Raw genomic sequence first — 22,990 nt, 5'->3', positions numbered from 1 at the left:
AACAAAATTTGCGTCCTTTTTTTTCCACAAACAGAGCTTTCTTTTGGTGGTATTTGATCACCTGTGCAATTTTCATTTTTTGCGATATTAATAAAAAAACGCGACAATTTTGAAAAAATAACAATATTTTTCTACTTTGACAGTTAAAAAATATCCAATATATTCAATTTTTGTCATATAATTAGGCCAAAATGTATTTAGCTACATGTTTTTGAAAAAAAAATTCGTATTTTTAACCGTTTTAAGACAGGAAGATTTTACCCCATTCCTGACCAGGCCATATTTTGCAATCCAGCACTGTGTTATTTTAACGGACAATTGCGCGGTCATGCGATGCTGTACCCAAATTAAATTTATGTCCTTTTTTCCAACAAATAGAGCTTTCTATTGGTGGTATTTGATCACCTGTGCGATTTTTACTTTTTGCCCTATAAACAAAAAAAGAGTGACAATTTTGAAAAAATAACAATTTGTTTTCTGCTACATATTTTTGGTAAAAAAAATCGCAATAAGCATATTTTGATTGGTTTGCGCAAAAGTTTATCGCAGCTACTAACTACAGGAAATTTATGTCATTTTTATTGTTTTTTTTTTTAAAACTAGTAATGGCGGCGATCTGGCGGCGATCTGCGATTTTTTTTGCGGGACTGCGACATTGCGGACCCTTTTGGGGGTACCAGTGACATTACTACAGTAATCAGTGCTATAAATATGCACTGTTACTGTAAAAATGACACTGGCAGGGAAGGGGTTAACTTTTATTGGTGATCAAGGAGTTAATGTATGCCTGGTGCTTACTAATGAGTGGTGGGAGAGGGGACTGTGTGACACAGGCACAGATCGCAGGTTCAGCTATGCTGAATCCTGCAATCTGTCACTGTTTGTCACTTAGGAGATCCGCCCGCTTTGTTTACACAAGCGGGCGGATTTCCACACTCGAAAGCCTAATTTATTAATTACCCAAAGGGATTCACAAACCTTTTGCACCCATTAAGTAAATAAACATGAATAAGCTTGAAAGAATAGAGTCAGCCAACTTGTTATATTTAATAGGTGCTTTTTGTTGTAAAACCGGTAGTACTTGTTTGAATGCAAAGTGTTTGGCAAAGTGCTGAAAAAAAAACATGGTTGGCATAGCAGATATCTGCTTATTGCTATTGCTGCACAGTATCTACACTTTGAATTAGTTTGCATTAAAGAGCAAGTTGTACTCTTTTGGGAGTTTTGTATGGATTTTCTGCTCACTTAATATTCATTCTTTTTATCGTAGATTTGTTTATCATTTCTATATTTTGCACGCATGGTTTTATCGTTAGTTTTTTAGCACTGTAATACATTCATTTATTTATAACCAAAAATCTGTTAGTTTGGCCATGGCCCCAAATCACTCTATGCTTCCAACAGTAGTGATATTCTCTCCCCCAAAAGCTCAGGCTCAAGGGCTTACAAAAGCTCCCAGCTCCCAAATCAAATGTCTTTAGATCCCAACTTCCTGCTGAGGTGACTGCTTTTGAGCCATTTATGCTCTTATATATGATATAATTGGCTGGATTTCCGTTACAGGGGTGGAAAAATCTAGAGTTAGTCGCCATTGCCAAAGACAGTTCTGTCTCCGATGGTATATTTTTCTGTAATTGTTTGTTGCCGAGCTTGTGTGATCTAACTTCTGAAATAACTCTCCTGTCCTGACTGTGATTTGCCCCCAAATTTGTTATCTGCCTTTTGATTTGGACATCTGACAGTCCGACATTTGCTGTCAGGCTAGGGCAGGGCCATGGGAGCAACAGCCAGTCATATATACAGTGAGGGAAAAAAAGTATTTGATCCCCTACTGATTTTGTACATTTGCCCACTGAAAATAAAATGATCAGTCTATAATTTTAATGGTAGGTTTATTTTAACAGTGAAAGACAGAATAACAACCAAAAAAATCCAGGAAAAACGCATTTAAAAAAAGTTAAACATTGATTTGTATTTTATCAAGTGAAATAAGTATTTGACCCTTTTGCAAAACATGACTTAGTACTTGGTGACAAAACCCTTGTTGGCAATCACAGAGGTCCATGAAGTCAAACAAAGAAAAGCCGCTCAGGTGTGATGTTAAGCCTGGTGCAGGTCAGATCCGTCATCTGTAGTAGTAGAATATCCAAAAGTAGGACCGCACTCAAGGCAAAATTTGAGATCAATAATATCCTTTATTCCTCATGGATAAATTCGTACAGACAGTGCATGACAGACATGTCAGGTTGACGCGTTTCACGATACAGATGATCGCTTACTCATAACCACACTTACTCATATCACACAAGCGATATTATTGATCTCAAATTTTGCCTTGAGTGCGGTCCTACTTTTGGATATTCAATCACAGAGGTCCACCATTTCTTGTAGTTGGCCACATCCCAGGAGGTATTTTGTCCCACTCCTCTTTGCAGAGCCTCTCCAAGTCATTAAGGTTTCAAGGCTAACATTTGGTAACTTGAACCTTCAGCTCCCTCCACATATTTTGTATGGGATTAAGGTCTGGAGACTGGCTAGGCTACTCCAGGACCTTAAACACTTTAAGACCGGGCCTATTTTTGACACTTGGTGTTTACAAGATAACATCAGTTTATTTTGCTAGAAAACTAATTAGGACCCCCAAACATTATATATTTTATTTAGCAGAGACCCTAGAGAATAAAATGGAGATCGTTGCAATATTTTTTATCACACCGTATTTGCGCAGCGGTCTTCCAAACGCAATTTGTTTGGAAAAAATTCACTTTTTTTAATTAAAAAATAAGAAAACAGTAAAGTTAGCCCAATTTTTTCCATAATGTGAAAGATAATGTTATGCCAAGTAAATAGATACGCAACATGTCATGCTTCAAAATTGCTACTTAAAAATCCCCATAGGCGACACTTTAAAAATGTTTACAGGTTACCAGCTTAGAGTTACAGAGGAGGTATAGGGCTCAAATTATTGCTCTCGCTCTAATGATCGCGGCAATACCTCACATGTGTGGTTTGAACACCGTTTACATATGTGGGCGGTACTTGCATATGCGTTCGCTTCTGCGGGGAGGGGGTGCTTTCATTTTTTTCCCCCTATTTATTTTATTTATTATTTTTTATTTTTACACAGTTTTTAAAAAAAAAATAAAATCTTGATCATTTTTATTCCTATTACAAGGAATGTAAACATCCCTTGTAATAGAAATTGGCATGACAGGACCTCTTTACTGTGAGATCTGGGGTCAAAAAGACCTCACACCTCACAACTACACTAAAAAGAAAAAACAATTGCTGATAGGAAATCGGCCCTTTTAACCAGTTGCTAGGCAATGATGTTTGACATCGCTCCAGTCCTCTAAGACCATAGAGTCGAGTGGGGGCCATTGTCCCCTTACTCGACTTCCTCTCTGTGAGGAGCCAGGACCGGATAATTTTCCTCTCTACCGGCAGTTCCGTTAAGATGGGAAAATGGCCAGGACGCGGTGGGAGGGTGGGCACTTCTTCCGCAGCACCATAAGGGCGATCCCACTGTGAATCCGCCACTGGGACCACCCTTATCTGTAAGCCGACCGCCCGCCATCTAAAAAAATACCAAATGTGCTCCTTCTTGAGTCACTCATTTGTTGCCTTGGCCGTGTGTTTTGGGACATTGCCATGCTGGAATACCCATCCACGACCCATTTTCAATGCCATGGCTGACGGAAGGAGGTTCTTACCCAATATTTGATGGTACATGGCCCTGTCCATTGTCCCTTTGATGTGGTGAAGTTGTCAGGTCCCTTTAGCAGGAAAACACCCCTATAGCATAATGTTTCCACCTCCATGTTAGATGGTGTTCTTGTGGTCATAAACACAGCGAGTTAAATTGATGCTAAAGAGCTCGATTTTGGTCTCATCTGACCACAACGCTTTTACCCAGGTCTTCTCTGAATCATTTAGATGGTCATTAGCAAACTTCAGACAGGCCTGTACATGTGCTTTCTTGAGCAAAGGGATCTTGCGGGTGCTGCAGGATTTGAGTCCTTCATAGCGTAGTGTGTTACCAATTGTTTTCTTGGTGACTATGGTCCCAGCTGCCTTGAGATCATTGACAAGATTCTCCCGTGTAATTCTGGGCTGATTACTCACTGTTCTCATGATCATTGAAACTTCACGAGGTGAGATCTTGCATGGAGCCCAAGACCAGGGAGATTTACAGATATTTTGTGTTTCTTCAATTTATTGAATAATTGCACCAATGGTTGTCACCCTCTCGCCAAGCTGCTTGGCGATGGTTTGTAGCCTAGTCCAGCCTTGTGTAGGTGTACAATCTTGTCCCTGACATCCTTGGAAGGCTCTTTGGTCTTAGCCATGGTGGAGAAATTAGAATCTGATTGATTGATTGCTTCTGTGGACAGGTGTCTTTTATACAGGTAACAAGCTGTGATTAGGAGCACTTCCTTAAAGAGAGTGCTCCTAATCTCAGCTTGTTACCTGTATAGAAGACACCTGGGAGCCAGAAATCTTGCTGATTGATAGGGAATCAAATATTTATTTCACTAATTAAAATGCAAAGCAATTTATAACTTTTTTGAAATGCGTTTTTCTGGATATTTTCATTCTCATTCTGTCTCTCACTACCGTAAACCTACCATTGAAATTAGAGAATGATCATTTCTTTGTCAGTGGGCAAACGTATAAAATCAGCAGGGGACGAAATACTTTTTTCCCTAACTGTATATTGTCCTGCTAACAGCCATAATACATTATTGTGTACAAAAGAATGTTCTAGTCTGCTGTCTATCATACCAGCATTACCCAGTTGGACCCTCACTGGGACATGCCTACAATGTCTGGTTTATTTCATTGCTGGAATGGTGTTTGCTTACAATTTCCCCACTCTGGTCTCTAAACTTAGAACTGAACTTTTATAAAATTAGGGTGTCCTTCTGTGCCAATAGACTAGGGCAGACTGGTAGGCATCTTTGATGTCTATGGAGGCCAGGAAATCCCCCTGATGTAGGGAAGCCATCACCGAGCGAACGGATTCCATCTGGAATTTTTGAACTCACACAAAGCAATTACGTGTTTTTAGGTCCAGAATTGGACGCACCTTGCCTTCTTTCTTGGGGACCATAAACAGGTTTGAGTAAAAGCCCTGAAAACGTTTCAAATTTGGAACCGGAACTATTACTCCTTGTTGTAACGGGTCCTGCACCGCCCCAAAGAGAGCCTGTAAGCGATCCGGGGACAGTCGCACATTGTCTTCTCCCTGGCTGAATGCCTAGTACAGCTATACAATATGATCTTGTTAATGTGGTACTAAGGCTAACTTTAGGCAGGATTATGTGGTGGTTCAAACATCTGACCATGCAAAGTGTTCTGCTGAGCATTCTTCACATTAACACGACAGTCTTATTAGGAAAACAACCATTCATAGGCTGAGCAGCAACTCCTGGCAGCAAGTGGAACACCCACAAAATATTGTATATATAACTCTTGTTAAAGCTGCAAACTTCTATGTGATGCCACAGACTTCCATTACCTATAGACATTATACACCATTTCCTCCCAGACATCCACATCCAGCCATGGAAATCTAAAGGTATCACTCTCCTGTCTCACTTGCATAATAAACTTTTGGCGCTTTTCCACTGCATAGAACCGTACCGGCTCGGCGCGCTTTTGTGCTTTTCCACTGCGGTACCGCATGGTATAGGGTCGGAACGGTTCGGTACGGTACGGTATAGGCTTGCTTTTCCACTGCATGGAACCGAACGGTACGGTACGGTACGGCTCTGAAAAAACAGTACCTACTCGATTGTGGTTCCAACAGGTACCAAACTGGTACCATATCCCACAATCCTTTGCATGCAGTCACTACTAGCCACTGATTGGTCAGAGAATCACACCCACCCCGTTGTTATCCCACCCACTTAACTTTAGTACTACTTTAGTGGAAAAGCAAACCTATACCGTACCGTACCGAACCGTTCCGACACTATACCATGTGGTACCGCAGTGGAAAAGCAAACCGGGCCAAGCAGGGCCGAGTAGAGCCGAGCCGGTACTAGCCGGTACTTGCAGTGGAAAAGTGCCATTTCTGTACACTTTTGAGTCCCTTCGTGGTAGGTTTAATTTACTAAACTTGTACTATTTTTCTTATATACGTATATATCACTTTCTTGATAAACAAATTTTGCCTTTTCATATTGATATAGATGCCCTCATTTATTCATTCCTCTCTGGTAAGCAATCCTCCTTGAAGGGTATCTCATTTTTTTATAATTTGCTTAAAGGAACAGCATACCTCAACAAATCCACCTCCATGAGCAACTCAGAAGCAAAGCTAGGCATTTCATTTCATGAATCTTCTTGGAAAATAACATTTATACCAACCTACAAGGTGTCCCATTGTATCAATCATTGGGATTTTTACCAAAAGGTCCTTTACTGGCGGTATCTCTCTACTGACTCTTAAAAATCTATTCCTCCAACTCCTCTATGTGCTGGGGATACTAGTTCTCTATCCCATTTATTATGGAGTTGAAAATCCCTACTTTCCTATTGAAACTGGATCTTTAAGCTTTACCCAGGCCAGTCCTCTGCTACCTCCTTCTCCAGGAATCCTAAAAATGAATTTTCAATACTAGAACCAATATGATTCCCCCAACTTCTACTTGTTAGTACAATTTATTTCTGAGAAGACTTATCAGAAGTAATTGTTTAAATGGTTTGCTTCTTCCAGGATTCTTCAAGTTCATAAACCCTAGTAAATGTAATATGAAACAATACAACTCAATATACGAAATACATTTTACCATATTAATCTACAAAAATATTGTGGAAGGGTGCAAAATAAATTTACCAATAGTGTTGGACAGGTGGGAAATGTTCAGAAATTTTAGCCATAAACAAAGACAATTGTTAAATCATACATAGCTCAACTCATCAACAGAATTAGACGATTGGTCAGCCTCCTTTCTTTATGCCATTTTTTTTTATACACAATGAAATAAGAGGAGAAGAGCAACCAGTGGCGTATTTAGGTTTTGTGCTGCCCTAGGCCTTACTAAACTTGTGCACCCCCTAATTTAAATATGACCCACCCCTTCCTGTAAAGGCCACACCCCTTCCTGTTTATGACCCACCCTGTCATCTGTAAACCACAGACCACGACCACAGTATATCAGTGCCCATCAGCATAGCTTCAGAAGTTCCCATAAGTTCAGCCTCATCAGTGCAGCCTTATCAGTGTCGCCTCTTTACTGCCCATCAGTGCAGCATATCAGTGTGGGGTCATCAGTGGTCACCAGTGCAGCCCCATCAGTGCCCATTAGTACAGCCTTATGTCATGGGATTAGTAAGATTACTCTTTTAAGATATTTGGACTTGTGTTTGCTGCCACTGATTGTAATTATAGGATTATTTCACTTATTTGTGTAATAAATAGGAAATCCATAGTCATTATACAAATAACGAAATATTTTCCCCCCTGCAAAGTGCCGCCCTAGGCCTGGGCCTTCTTGGCCTAGGCCAGGATACAGCACTGAGAGCAACAACAATGTACCATTGAGAAGCTCTGTTCCCTGCTAGAACAGAACCAAGGATTGATAAGCCATAAGGACCATGGTCGATAAAACTTAGCATTACTTAGATTTGTGGATGCCAAAACTCTTTCCATATCACATTGACATTTTAGGATTTGGAAAATATCCACTAAACCAGGTGGATTTGGGAAGCTCTGTGTTTTAGCAACACTAAATTTTGCCGCAAAAAAACAGGAGGATTAGGTCCATTTTAATCTAAGGGATGTATTACTGCAAAAAGGCAAGTGCTGGATCGGATAGCAACGATGTCCCTATATTGTCAGAGGCTACTTTAAAATGGTAGTAAACCTTAAAAAAAAAAAAAAAATGTTCTCCCTGCAAGTTAATAGCATACTATAAAAGACTTACCTGAAAACGAAGCCCTCCAACGGTGCACTGTCACTGCTGACACAGCTTCCATCTTCACCTGGTCTTCCTTCTGAGTTTGCGGGCTGCGGCCGCTTGAATGTTAGAGCCTTGATGATATACTATGTGCAGGAGTAGCCAACCTTGGAGAGGTGGAGAAATGCCTGAACAACATGACAGTAATCAAAGATCACCGGAGTTATGCTACCTTTTTATTTTAATTAAATTAACTAGCAAGGCCTAACGACAATAAGGAAAACTTAAAAAACTATAATAAAATAAATGTCACTGTAAAAATAAAAAATATAAACTTAGCCTACCTTAAATGTGGACAGTGTCAGTCAATAGGACAGTGGACAGTGTCGGAAGGGCAGTGAACGGTGTGTAGACAGTGTCAGTAGGGCAGTGGATGGTGCAGAAGAGCAGTGGATGGTGTCAGTAGGGCAGAGGATGATGTCAGTAAGGCAGTAAATGGTGTCAGTAGGGCAGATATTGGTGCCTGTAGAGCAGTGGATGGTTTCAGTAGGGCAGAGGTTGATGTCAATAGACCAGTGGTGTCAGTAGGGTAGTGAATGGTGTCAGTAGTTTTTTATTTTTACAATATTATTTTTTTATAATATTTTTTTTAAATTTAGGAGCCCTGTTGGGGGGCTTTGGTGAAAGGGGAGCACACAGGGGGCCGGGAACCAGAAATAAGAGGAACAAGGACAGGAGGGGCAGTGGGGGAGGCATTTACTGGAACCAATCCCCTGGATTTTCCTTCTGTAGTAGCTGAATGCCAGTGAGAGGGAAAGGAGGAGAAGCTGGCTTTCAGCTGCTGCAGGAGGAAAATTCAGGGGATCGTTGGAAGACAGGTATTTTGAAACTTTAACATCCTAGCAAGTGGCTGGGGACCCTGATTTTATGCCCCCCCTACCCTGGCACCCCAAGCAGCCTTATGCTGGCACAGGCCCTGATGATAGCAGTGTCCTCTGCCCGCTTCACATCACCCCCCCCCCCCACAGTGGTGTCCTGTGACCCCCTCATAGCATTGCCCTATACTGCCTTCACATCACCCCCCACAGTAGTGTCCTCTGACCCCCAGACCAGTGTCTTGGCCAGCCCCTGCTCTTGCCTTGCGCCCTGAGCTATGTTGCCTCCCGCTCTCCGCGTTGCCATGAAAATGAGAGTGTCAGAGGTGTGTGTGTGTGTGGGGGGGGGGGAGAGGAAATTGCACCTAAGTCATAGGTCGGCAAAGCAGGAACCTGTTTGTGATCTACCTGTCTCCTGCCTGAGGTCAACAGGTAGATCCTGATCGACAGGTTTCTCAAAGAGCAACTCAGGTATTATCCCTGCTGTACTAAAGAATAGGGTGCCATAGTGTCATGCAATGTTCCCAGTACCACAAAATGCTGTGCCTTATATCCCAATATGTGTTAAGTTGAGAGAGACACCATGGCCTGAACATTGGCATCCATAAAAATATTTTTCAGAATCCAAACATAAATACGAAAAGAAAAGGGAAATGTAGAGGAGAAAAAGAAAAAGGGATAAAAAGGGATATGTTTGACCAAAGCAACATTAATAATGGGAGATTTTCACGCTCGTACTATGGCAATTTTAGCTGCTAATAAAATAAAAAAGATGAGGGTTTGGAGATGTCAGAGTATCTCATCTGACAGACCAGTGAACAGAGCGGTTTTGGCTTTCTTGGGTATATTCATCCCCGTAACCGAGTAGATAAGATTAAATATTCTCGGGTAGGCAAGGAAGGCGGGCGGGATTGCGGTTTGCCAGTGTGAGAGGGATTAGGCCAGCAGAGAGCAGAGCTGAAGCCTCACAAGTCTGCCATCTTCAGCTGCGTGCATGCACTCTTATGAAGGCAATATTATCAATATGAATCTAAAATCAAGAAAATGGCAAATTGACCTCAAACTTACAGGAGGAAAGTGAAAAACTAATCTTAGAAAGTATTTTACTGAAAGGGTAGTTGATGCTTGGAATAGACTTCCAGCAGAGGTAGTGAGTCAGTCAACAGCATAGCTCCCATCTGTCCCTGATTTTGAGGGAATGTCCTTGTTTGGAAACAAAGTCCCTCTGTCCCCCTGTCCCACTTTCCTCCTCATTATTCCCTTATTTTGGTCTAATCTATATAGTATAAAAATGCACTATTTGTCTTTCAAAAAAGAGTTTCCTCGTGCGAAACCTTTCATCCAATTTCTAAATTGCTGCATTTGTAAATGTCAAAAGCCACTATAAAAGGAATAATAGCAGTAAAAAAGCACTCATACTTTTACCTATTTTTTTTTATAATTTCCCTTGAGGGGGGCGTAGCAGGAGCGGTGTCCTTTGCCTACACATTTTTGCTAATAGGTGTCCCTTGTTCCCATCTCAAAAAGTTGGGAGGTTTGCAACAGTAAGTGGCTTCAAATATGCTTTGGACAAACATAGAATAAAATTATGGGCCAAGGATTGGGCATAATGGGCAGTCGTGATCAAATACCAACAAAAGAAAGCTCTATTTCTGTGCAAAAAATGATAAAAATGTATTTAAGTAGCTCAATGCTGAATAGCAAAAAGTGTGCTGGTCATGAAGAGGGTAAAACCTTCCGAAGCTCAAGTGGCTACAAATATACACGTATTGTGATACAGTGAAATGAACATAACCCCTAATATTTACAATTCCATCCACAATGTAAATACATAAGACATATGGTTGTTCTGGAACAAGGCCATAAACAAGGGTCCACCTGATATATACTATTAACATTCAGTGCATTGTTTCATATTATACTTTCATACAAAAATTGCTGTGGATGTATAGTGATATCTCTAAGTGCTTTCCAGTGTTGCTTCTTCAGGAGAGGGGGTATGCAATAAAGTATCCCATTAGGTTCTGGGCCGAGACTTCCAATTGGCCCACCCCATGGAGTGGGGGAAGAGAGGTACAGGAACAACAGCAATTTGCTGAAGACACAGTCATTTAAAAGAACTAGTCCCCCACAGGAAAACTTGTGTTTGCTGGGGGGGGGGGGGGGGGGGTTGGACTATACCTGGGGTCTCCAAACTATGGGCCTCCAGTTGTTCAGGAACTACAATTCCCATCATGCCTAGTCATGTCTGTGAATATTAGAGTTTTACAATGCCTAATGGGAGATATTTACCTTACATGCAGCCAGTGACATCAATGGCGCATGCGCTCTGAAGGAACGGCCGCTGGTGCCGTTCCTTCAGAGCCCCGTGCCGTGACCGTCGGCTCGCGTGCGCGGGAGTGACGTCACCGCGGCTCCGGCCAATCAGATGGCCGGATGCCGTGATCCCGGAAGACGGGCAACTGGACATGTCGCCGTCATACAGGTAAGCGGGCGGCACGGCGGGGGCTCGTTCTAAGGTAAGTATTTCATAATGTGTCAGTTTTTGGTACCTCAGGCCAATGAAAAGTGGGACTTTTAAGGCAGGTATGAAGATACGATAAAGTTCAAGCAAAATCGCTAATAATAATAAAATAATATTTAATCCTTAAAATCATAAGTACAGTGAAGTACAGTAGCGTGAAAAGGGTTATAGACCCTTGTGAAGGTGTGTAATAGTTGGAGGATAGTGACACGTGGTAAATGGTGACTTTTTAGGGGTGTATCTCTGTCATTCCCTGCTGGTAAGCTTGGGTTGCTTTGATCAGAGATGTCTCCTATATCCTACGCGTTTCGGCCCTTTTAGGGGGGGGCCTTTTTCAAGGTTGCTAGTCACCATTTCTGTTGATAGAATACAGATACGGTGTTCAATATTTATAGATAATTACCACTTTTATATATATAAATTGTGGTCAGTTTTCAAAATAGTACATACATATTGTTTTCTTTAAATCCTTGTATGTTGAGGTCACTCCCTCTTTAGCACAGCGGGAGCCTATGCGGTTTACTGAAAAATATGTATGGAGTTTAAATGCAGGGTTTGTATGGTTGGTTATTAAATTATGTAAGTGTACTTATTTAGAACTTACATATATATGGCCAAGTTTCACTTAATGGCTAATTTGGTTCCGGTATAAATAAAACCGGTCCTTTTCAAGGAGGTCCTTGTGCCTATGAGTAGTGCAATGTGAAACAGGTATGAGTTGTTCAAAACCATTTAAATGAGTTGGGTACAGTGTGGGAAAAAGCGTTGGGTATGTTACCTTAATTCTTTTGTTATTGCTGCGGTGGAGTCTTTAAAGGTTGTCTCCAGCCGGATCGCACTTTAAAAGAGGGAAATCTCCTTCATTAGTGTGCTGTCTTTTCAGTGTTTAAGGCAGATGTGTCTGAAGTTTAAGACTTACATTTTGTAGGTGCGCCGCTCTGGTCCTCTCTCATCCCCATGTAGTTGGAGAGTGAGAGAAGTATTGGTTCCCCGGCCTTTTTATCAGACTCGCGCATGCGCAGTAGGCGCTGCACGTCTGAAGCCTGATCGCACACAGCTGGTGTGTGTCTCTGGTGCGCCTGCGTCAATAGCAGAGTGCGCTTCCAGTTTCCACCACTGTTGCTCACTGGCGCGGCCGCCGACACGGAGAGGGCACAGATATCTGAGGGGCCGATGTCCTTGGCTGTTGGGCTGTGCCTGTGAAGTGCCCCTAGGAGGAAAAAGGAGGGGGGATCCTCCTAGGGGCTTACCGTGCCGGGTGTGCTAGAGTTTGGGAGAGTTCTCATGCAAGGATTTGTACATAGCATAAATGCATAGTAATCAGAAAATAAATGAACACAGAAAAACACAGAAACATTTGTGTAATTTAATTCTTAATAGCAGTGTAGTATGTGGTCAGGTTAAAGGGGAAGGAGGGGGGTTCGGTTATATCCATATTGGAAAGGAGTGAGGGCTGTCTGTCTGAACGTTTTTTTCTGTAGGCTTCAAGGTATGAAGATTCTGGGAGGCAAATGTTTTTTCTCATAAAAATCATTTTTTATATTGTGCAGTCATTGTGTCAGGGTTTTTAGGAGATCATGTTCGTTTTGGTCTCCATATGATGTTCTTTTTGGAAAAAGAAGATTGAACAAGTTTTTTTGTGAATGGATTTCGTTCTGAAAGATTGTAAAGTGGAGAGTGGTTGTGGGCTTCGGGTGTATCCGTCATAACTTCATTGTGTTCTATCCTCTCTTGGCGGAGTTGGGTAATATTCTTGAACAAGAGTTTTGGTGAATGGACTTTCCGAAAATTATGTTAATTTTTTGCTGAATGTTTTTTCTAATCGGTTTTTCCTGAAGAAAAACCTTCTAGGAATGGGGCATAACTTTCGGCTTCATTTAGGCCAGGGAAGGTGGTTGCGTTGAGACGTTTTATCCATCTCATCTCTAGTTGAAGCAGGGTTTTGTTCCAATCACCCCCCCTCCTTGGGATATGGATCCGTTCCAAGGCCATGAAAGATATTTTTGGCATCCTATTGGCATGTTTATAGGCCACGTGTCGACCCAGAGGTAGATGGAAGTTGCACATTTCCATTGAATTTACATGTTTGTTAATTCTCTTCCCAAATTCCTGTCTTGTCTTACCTATATAAAATGCATTACATTCGCATCTCATCATATATACCACGCCTTTGGTCCGGCAATTGGTAAAATGTTTGGGTTCGAATATTTCTCCGTTTGGTAGAGTGGTTTTTGTGCATTTTTTTATAACTTTGCATTGATCACATGATCCGCATGGGTACGTGCCTTTTGTCTTACATGGGTCTTTACGTGTGCCCTCCTTGAACTCGCTGTGGACTAGTCCTTGTTTGATAGATCCTGCTTTTCTATATGTAATTGGCGGGTGGTCAGTAAGAAAGTCCTTCACCATTGGGTCCTCCTTCAGTATTGCCCAATGTTTTTCCAAGATGGCTTTTATTTTTTTGTTCTCATTGGAATATCTTAGAATGATCCGTGTTTTTTGGTCCTGTTGTTTGGGGTCCTGTGGTGGTTTTTTGAATAGTAGCTCCTGTCTTTCTTTCAAGTTGGCCTTGTTGTAGGCCTTTCTCAGTGAGGTTTTGGTGTAGCCTCTTTCCATCAATCTTAGGGTGAGAGCATCCGCTTCTTTTTTGTATTTTACTGGGTTAGTACAGTTCCTTTTAGTGGTGGTGGGTGGAAGCTCGTGGCATGCAGGATTGAGTTGCCTGCTGTTTCTTTTCTGTAGAGTGTGGTTTGTAACCGTCCATCGTTTTCCTTATATATCCATGTGTCAAGAAATGGTACTTTCTTGTCGCTGTAATTTAAGGTAAAATACATATTATATGTATTGTTGTTTAATGCATTTTTTAGATCTTGAATTTGGTTCTCTGGTCCTGTCCACACTATCAGAATATCGTCTATATAGCGCTGCCATAAGAGGATGTTATCAGCTAGCCATGCATTTTCTTCTTTTATGAGGAAGTCTTCTTCCCATTCTCCCAGATATAAATTGGCGTAGGTGGGGGCACAGCTTGTGCCCATCGCCACTCCGCAGGTTTGAAGGTAATATCGGCCATTGAATGTGAAGAAATTTCGATTTAGGATGAATTCAAGCATGGTGATTATAAAAGTATTGAATTTTTCATCTTCTGGGCTTAACTGGTTAAGAGCGTTCTTTATGGTTTCAAGTCCTTTGTTGTGAGGTATGTTGTTATATAATGCCTCAACATCCACAGTGATAAGAAAGGAATCACTGGGGATGGTCATGTCGTTTACGATTTGTAACAAGTGCATCGTGTCTCTAGTGTAGGAGGTTAGTTTTGAGACGTGTGGTTTTAGGTAGGCATCAATCACTTTGCTTATGGCTTCGGTGATGTTGCCATTTCCTGAAACTATTGGTCTTCCGGGTGGGTCGGTTGGGTTTTTGTGAATCTTTGGGAGTGAGTAAAATGTAGGTATCTTTGGGTGTCGTGGTCGAATGTAGTTCCATAATGTGGGGGAGATGATTCCTTCAATTCCAGCTTTATCCACTTTAGCATAAAATTCATCTTTATATTGTTCAATCATGATCGGCATGATTTGTTTGTAACATTTTTGATTACTTAAGATTTTTTCACACATATTTTTATACTTTGTGTTGTCCATCACGACAACGTTCCCCCCTTTTTTGTTTGCGGGTTTGATGGTTATGTGTTCGTTGTTTTGTAATTCTCTTAGTGCTTTCCTTTGGTTTTTAGTTAAATTTTGTTGGTTGTTTGCCATAGTCATTTTTTCCAGGTCTTTAGTGGTTTCCCTGACGAACAAGGCTATAGCAGGGTTTTGGTTAATCGACGGGAATTTGTGTGATTTTTTCTTAAATTGTGCATTAATGTTTTCAACTGCTGCCTTGTTGGTATTGGTAGGAGTTGTTGTTTCTTCCTCATCACTGTCGGTCCAGTCTTCTAATCCCCCTTCTTCCAGGAGGAGGTTGAGGTCCCGTATGGCCCTGTATTCTACCGCCGATAATGATGTTTGAGGTTCTAATGTTTCAGGTTTCTTGTTGTACATAATTTTTTGTAATAAATTCCTTGCAAAAAGGTTAACATCCTTTATTGCCTCAAATTTATCTACCGGTTTGTTGGGACAAAAGGAAAGTCCTAAAGTGAGGACTTCCGATTGTTCTTTAGTTAGCGTGTGTGAGGAAAGGTTGATTATCGTGATGGTTTCTTTGTTAGGTTGTGTGTTTACTTTTTCGTGCGTTATTTTTCCTTCGTCTGTTTCCGCCCCTTTCCTAAAAAAGGCCCCTGTTTGCTTTGGGGTTGCGGTCTCTGACTTTCGCGTTGAGATCTTGTGAAGATTTTATGCAGCTTCGCTGGAGGGTTAGTCTCCTCAGTCTCCTGTGGGTTCTCTTCTGTAATTCCATTGTCCTCATCGGTGTTTTGTGGGTCTTCATTTGATCTTTCTGTTTCATACTGAGTTTCTCTTTGTTCTCTATTTTTAGGGAATCTTCTCCTCTGAGGGTTTGCTTCAGTTCCTGATGTGTAGGATGATGAGTCCGATGAGTTATAGTTTTGTGGGTTCATCTTTTGTCCAAACAGTGATTTGTTCCTCTGATTTTTGTTATTGTTCCAGCGGTATGCCCTATTTTGACCAAAAGCATTCTTATCACGCCAGTACTTTTTTTCTTTTTTCCTTAGAATATCCAAACTGTGTTGTTCGATGTGTGTTTTTAGCTTTTTTTCTTGTTCTGAATATAGTGGGAGTGGTTTAAGAGGAGTCAGCTGGTCATATATCTCTTTTATCTCTTCATCCAAGTTTTTGAGTTGTCTCTCATATTCACTTTGTAGGAGTATCATCAAATTTTTTGAGCATTCATTGAGTATGGTTTCCCAGTCTTTTTTCATTTGTAGAGTGATATTGTCCATGGTGGGGAAGATTTGTATTCTGAGTCCCACCGGGTTGATATTTTCTTTTATATAACGTTGAAATGATTTTATGTGCCAATACAAGGCAGATTTTCGTTCGAGGTGTCTCCGTAATGTGTTGAAAAGTGCCGTAACATCAGAATTTTGCTGTTCATTACCCTGAAAGTCTTTTTGAATCCCCGTCATGAGACTTTCCCACTCGTTGCCAATTAGATTTCCGTTTGTTTCCTCCTACATTTTGTCTTTATCCTTAGTAATCCACGGACAATTATACTTTTAAAATAAAAAAGGATTATCCTGGATTTGTACACAGTGGAGATTGTTGATCTAATTCCTCTCTGTTATTACTGCCCTTGGGCATACAGTTAGGAAGAGATCATTATGTAATCCACTTGTGTGTAATAAAGTGTGATGAGACAGTAGTCCTGCTAATCAACTACCGTGGTAAATATGGGAAGGTGAGGTGTTATAGAGATCGTGAGGTTCTGGATGTGTTTTCCATCCGGGTAACAAATGTAGAAAGGGTTTTTTGATCTCCATAGCCCTATGTATAGTCGGGTTTGCCGTCGTCCCTGGTTGAATATTGTGTCAGTTTTTGGTACCTCAGGCCAATGAAAAGTGGGACTTTTAAGGCAGGTATGAAGATACGATAAAGTTCAAGCAAAATCGCTAATAATAATAAAATAATATTTAATCCTTAAAATCATAAGTACAGTGAAGTACAGTAGCGTGAAAAGGGTTATAGACCCTTGTGAAGGTGTGTAATAGTTGGAGGATAGTGACACGTGGTAAATGGTGACTTTTTAGGGGTGTATCTCTGTCATTCCCTGCTGGTAAGCTTGGGTTGCTTTGATCAGAGATGTCTCCTATATCCTACGCGTTTCGGCCCTTTTAGGGGGGGGCCTTTTTCAAGGTTGCTAGTCACCATTTCTGTTGATAGAATACAGATACGGTGTTCAATATTTATAGATAATTACCACTTTTATATATATAAATTGTGGTCAGTTTTCAAAATAGTACATACATATTGTTTTCTTTAAATCCTTGTATGTTGAGGTCACTCCCTCTTTAGCACAGCGGGAGCCTATGCGGTTTCCTGAAAAATATGTATGGAGTTTAAATGCAGGGTTTGTATGGTTGGTTATTAAATTATGTAAGTGTACTTATTTAGAACTTACATATATATGGCCAAGTTTCACTTAATGGCTAATTTGGTTCCGGTATAAATAAAACCGGTCCTTTTCAAGGAGGTCCTTGTGCCTATGAGTAGTGCAATGTGAAACAGGTATGAGTTGTTCAAAACCATTTAAATGAGTTGGGTACAGTGTGGGAAAAAGCGTTGGGTATGTTACCTTAATTCTTTTGTTATTGCTGCGGTGGAGTCTTTAAAGGTTGTCTCCAGCCGGATCGCACTTTAAAAGAGGGAAATCTCCTTCATTAGTGTGCTGTCTTTTCAGTGTTTAAGGCAGATGTGTCTGAAGTTTAAGACTTACATTTTGTAGGTGCGCCGCTCTGGTCCTCTCTCATCCCCATGTAGTTGGAGAGTGAGAGAAGTATTGGTTCCCCGGCCTTTTTATCAGACTCGCGCATGCGCAGTAGGCGCTGCACGTCTGAAGCCTGATCGCACACAGCTGGTGTGTGTCTCTGGTGCGCCTGCGTCAATAGCAGAGTGCGCTTCCAGTTTCCACCACTGTTGCTCACTGGCGCGGCCGCCGACACGGAGAGGGCACAGATATCAGACTTGTCAAGTCTGAGGGGCCGATGTCCTTGGCTGTTGGGCTGTGCCTGTGAAGTGCCCCTAGGAGGAAAAAGGAGGGGGGATCCTCCTAGGGGCTTACCGTGCCGGGTGTGCTAGAGTTTGGGAGAGTTCTCATGCAAGGATTTGTACATAGCATAAATGCATAGTAATCAGAAAATAAATGAACAGAAAAACACAAACATTTGTGTAATTTAATTCTTAATAGCAGTGTAGTATGTGGTCAGGTTAAAGGGGAAGGAGGGGGGTTCGGTTATATCCATATTGGAAAGGAGTGAGGGCTGTCTGTCTGAACGTTTTTTTCTGTAGGCTTCAAGGTATGAAGATTCTGGGAGGCAAATGTTTTTTCTCATAAAAATCATTTTTTATATTGTGCAGTCATTGTGTCAGGGTTTTTAGGAGATCATGTTTGTTTTGGTCTCCATATGATGTTCTTTTTGGAAAAAGAAGATTGAACAAGTTTTTTTGTGAATGGATTTCGTTCTGAAAGATTGTAAAGTGGAGAGTGGTTGTGGGCTTCGGGTGTATCCGTCATAACTTCATTGTGTTCTATCCTCTCTTGGCGGAGTTGGGTAATATTCTTGAACAAGAGTTTTGGTGAATGGACTTTCCGAAAATTATGTTAATTTTTTGCTGAATGTTTTTTCTAATCGGTTTTTCCTGAAGAAAAACCTTCTAGGAATGGGGCATAACTTTCGGCTTCATTTAGGCCAGGGAAGGTGGTTGCGTTGAGACGTTTTATCCATCTCATCTCTAGTTGAAGCAGGGTTTTGTTCCAATCACCCCCCCTCCTTGGGATATGGATCCGTTCCAAGGCCATGAAAGATATTTTTGGCATCCTATTGGCATGTTTATAGGCCACGTGTCGACCCAGAGGTAGATGGAAGTTGCACATTTCCATTGAATTTACATGTTTGTTAATTCTCTTCCCAAATTCCTGTCTTGTCTTACCTATATAAAATGCATTACATTCGCATCTCATCATATATACCACGCCTTTGGTCCGGCAATTGGTAAAATGTTTGGGTTCGAATATTTCTCCGTTTGGTAGAGTGGTTTTTGTGCATTTTTTTATAACTTTGCATTGATCACATGATCCGCATGGGTACGTGCCTTTTGTCTTACATGGGTCTTTACGTGTGCCCTCCTTGAACTCGCTGTGGAAGGGGGGATTAGAAGACTGGACCGACAGTGATGAGGAAGAAACAACAACTCCTACCAATACCAACAAGACAGCAGTTGAAAACATTAATGCACAATTTAATGTGCAGTGCAGTGAACAAAATCCTTTGTGGGGTGCAGTGAACACAATCTTTGTGGGGTGCAGTGAACACAATCTTTTTGGGGTGCAGTGAACAAAATCCTTTTTGGGGTGCAGTGAACAACATCCTTTTTGGGGTGCAGTGAACACAATCTTTTTGGGGTGCAGTGAACAAAATCCTTTGTGGGGTGCAGTGAACACAATCTTTGTGGGGTACAGGGAACAGAATCTTTGTGGGGTGCAGTGAACACAATCTTTGGGGGGTACAGTGAACACAATCTTTTTGGGGTGCAGTGAACAAAATCCTTTTAGGGTGCAGTGAACACAATCTTTGTGGGTTGCAGTGAACAAAATCCTTTTTGAGGTGCAGTGAACACAATCTTTGTGGGGTGCAGTGAACACAATCTTTGTGGGGTACAGTGAACACAATCTCATACTTCTGAACATTTGAGGGTGCTGCCTGTTCCATACTCCTCCTCCTACTGCTCAACCATCCTTTTAGGGGTACAAACAATAGTAATTGGGGCCTAGTGTGGTGGTGTACGTGTGAGATACATACACTTTCTTTTTGATTATATTTTCTATTCCGCTATTCAATTAAATCCTTTGGGGAGCAATTAAATTGCGTGATAGTCTGTGTCGGTACGTGTGAGATCCACCTTTCCAAGTTTTTGGGGTTCATCTCATACTTCTGAAGATTTGAGGGTGCTGCCTGTTCCATACTCCTCCTCCTACTGCTCAACCATCCTTTTAGGGGTACAAACAATAGTAATTGGGGCCTAGTGTGGTGGTGTACGTGTGAGATACATACACTTTCTTTTTGATCATATTTTCTATTCCGCTATTCAATTAAAACCTTTGGGGATCAATTAAATTGCGTGATAGTCTGTGTCGGTACGTGTGAGATCCACCTTTCCAAGTTTTTGGGGTTCATCTCATACTTCTGAAGATTTGAGGGTGCTGCCTGTTCCATACTCCTCCTCCTACTGCTCAACCATCCTTTTAGGGGTACAAACAATAGTAATTGGGGCCTAGTGTGGTGGTGTACGTGTGAGATACATACACTCTCTTTTTGATCATATTTTCTATTCCGCTATTCAATTAAAACCTTTGGGGATCAATTAAATTGCGTGATAGTCTGTGTCGGTACGTGTGAGATCCACCTTTCCAAGTTTTCGGGGTTCATCTCATACTTCTGAAGATTTGAGGGTGCTGTCTGTTCCATACTCCTCCTACTCCTCATCCATCCTTTTAGGGGTATAAACAATAGTAATTGGGGCCTAGTGTGGTTTTGTACGTGCGAGATACATACACTTTTTTGGATCATATTTCCTATTCCGCTATTCAATAAAAACCTTTCTAGGGCAAGATCTTAAATTACAGAAATATGAGGAGACCGTCAAATAAGGGCCGTGGCCTGGGTCGTGGTGCTGCTGGTAGAGCTCCTGTTGCAAGGAGAGGACGTGGTCGATCTGTGCCAGCTACACGCACAAGTGAAACACCTTCCTCAAGTGTGAGTAGGCGACAGAACCTACATCAGTATTTGGTAGGGCATCATACGCCCCTAGAAGTGATGAGGCCAGAACAAGTGGAGGCGATAGTAGATTGGTTTGCTGCTGACAGTGCCTCCAGTTCCTTCACATTGTCTCCCACCCAGTCTACTGCAGAAAGGTCACAGTTGGCACCTGCAGCCGATGTCCAACCGTCTTTCACCTCACCCCCTTGCAAATCAGGCAAGCAGTCTGAGCCCCAAGCCACACAGCAGTCTCTTCTTCTTTTTGATGACTCTGTCAGCAGGGTTTCCCAGGGCCATCCACCTAGCCCTGCCCCAGAAGTGGAAGAGATTGAGTGCAGCGATGCCCAACCACTTATTTCTCAAGATGAGTACATGCAAGGATCATCGCAGCACGTCTCCGATGATGATGAAACGCAGGTGCCAACTGCTGCGGCGTTCAGCATTGTGGAGACCGACAAGGAGGGCAGGGGTGAAGACTGGATGGAAGACGATGTGGAGGACGATGAGGTCCTCAACCCCACATGGAATGAACGTCATGCAGGTGACCTGAGTAGTTTGGAGGAAGAGGCGGTGGTCGCACAGAGCCACCAGCACAGCAGAAGAGGGAGCAGGGTGCAGAAGCGGAGCGGCCGTGCCCTAGACACTACGCCCGCTACTGCCCAATGCAGCAAGGGAACGAGCGCACCAAAGTCAGCTCAAAGGAGTTCTCTAGCGTGGAAGTTCTTTAAAAAATGTGCTGATGACAGGACACGAGTGGTTTGCACCCTGTGCAATCAGAGCTTGAAGCGAGGCATAAACCTTCTCAACCTGAGCACAACCTGCATGATCAGGCATCTAAGTGCAAAGCACGAGCTGCAGTGGAGTACACACCTTCAAAACCAAGAAACGTCTCTGGCTCATCCTGCTTCCTCTTCTGCTGCAGTCTCGGCCGCTCCAGCCACATCTGTAGTGATACCGGCACCTGCCACCCCGCAAACAGACGATCTGTCAGCAACACCACCACCTGGGTCACCAACAACCATCTCCACAATGTCCCGTGGAAGCGTTCAGCTTTCCATCTCCCAAACACTTGAGAGGAAGAGGAAGTACCCCCCTACCCACCCGCGATCCCTGGCCCTGAATGCCAGCATTTCAAAATTATTGGCCTTTGAAATGCTGTCATTCCGTCTGGTGGAGACGCCCAGTTTTAAAAAGCTTATGTCGGTGGCTGTCCCACAGTACGTCGTGCCCAGCCGCCACTACTTTTCCAGGCAAGCCATCCCTTCCCTGCACAACCAAGTGGGGGAAAAAATCAGGTGTGCACTGCGCAACGCCATCTGTGCCAAGGTCCACCTAACTACCGATACGTGGACCAGTAAGCACGGTCAGGGGCGTTATATCTCCCTAACGGCACACTGGGTAAATGCAGTGGCGGATGGGCCTGAGGCGGATAGCAATTTGGCGCATGTCCTTCCACCACCGAGGATTGCAGGGCGCTTCAGTTTGCCTCCTGTTCCTAACTCCTCCTACTCCGCTTCCTCATCCTCTACCGCCTCCTCATCCGGACAGCGTAACACCTTCACCACCAACTTCAGCACGGCCAGGGGTAAACGACAGCAGGCAGTTTTACAACTTGCCTGTTTGGCAGGAGTTGTGGAGGAGCATGGAACAGCAGACAAAGGAGTGGTTGCTGCCAGCGAGCCTCAAGCCCGGCCTGGGCGAAATCTCATAGCAGCTCTGGGCCTAGCCGGTTTGACGCACATCCCTTGCCTGGCGCATGTGCTGAATTTGGTGGTGCAGAGGTTCCTTAAAAACTACCCCGATATGTCAGAGCTGCTGCAGAAAGTGCGGGCCGTTTGTGCGCACTTTTGGCGTTCTCACCCTGCTGCTGCTCGCCTGGCAGCGCTGCAGCGTAACTTCGGCCTTCCCGCTCACCGCCTCATATGTGACGTGCCCACAAGGTGGAACTCCACCTTGCACATGCTGGAAAGACTGTGCGAGCAGCAGCAGGCCATAGTGGAGTTTCAGCTGCAGCACGCACGCGTGAGTCGCTCTGCGGAACAGCACCACTTCACCACCAATAACTGGGCCTCCATGCGAGACCTGTGTGCCTTGTTGCGCTGTTTTGAGTACTCCACCAACATGGCCAGTGGCAATGACGCCGTTCTCAGCTTAACTATCCCACTTCTATGCCTCCTTGAAAAAACAATTCGGGCGATGATGGAAGAGGATGTGGCACAGGATGAGGAGGAGGAGGAGGATGAAGAGGTAA

General features: G+C 42.7%; 1 protein-coding gene across 1 annotated transcript in view; it reads left to right on the top strand.

The window, feature by feature from the left end:
• Positions 1–16,656: 16,656 nt before the first annotated feature.
• Positions 16,657–22,990, top strand: part of LOC309567478 (beta-1,4 N-acetylgalactosaminyltransferase 2-like) — a gene marked incomplete at both ends in the record, with an annotated part of 143,029 nt that continues 136,695 nt past the window's right edge. The window contains one exon of the mRNA XM_082272867.1: positions 16,657–16,664. Within this exon, the coding sequence (XP_082128993.1) occupies positions 16,657–16,664 (8 nt within the window). The remainder of the gene's footprint in view (positions 16,665–22,990) is intronic.

Source organism: Pelophylax lessonae (assembly GCF_965119305.1).
Source record: "Pelophylax lessonae genome assembly, chromosome: 11".
NCBI classification, from domain to species: Eukaryota; Metazoa; Chordata; class Amphibia; order Anura; family Ranidae; genus Pelophylax; species Pelophylax lessonae.
This window is presented reverse-complemented; position numbering and strand designations above follow the sequence as displayed.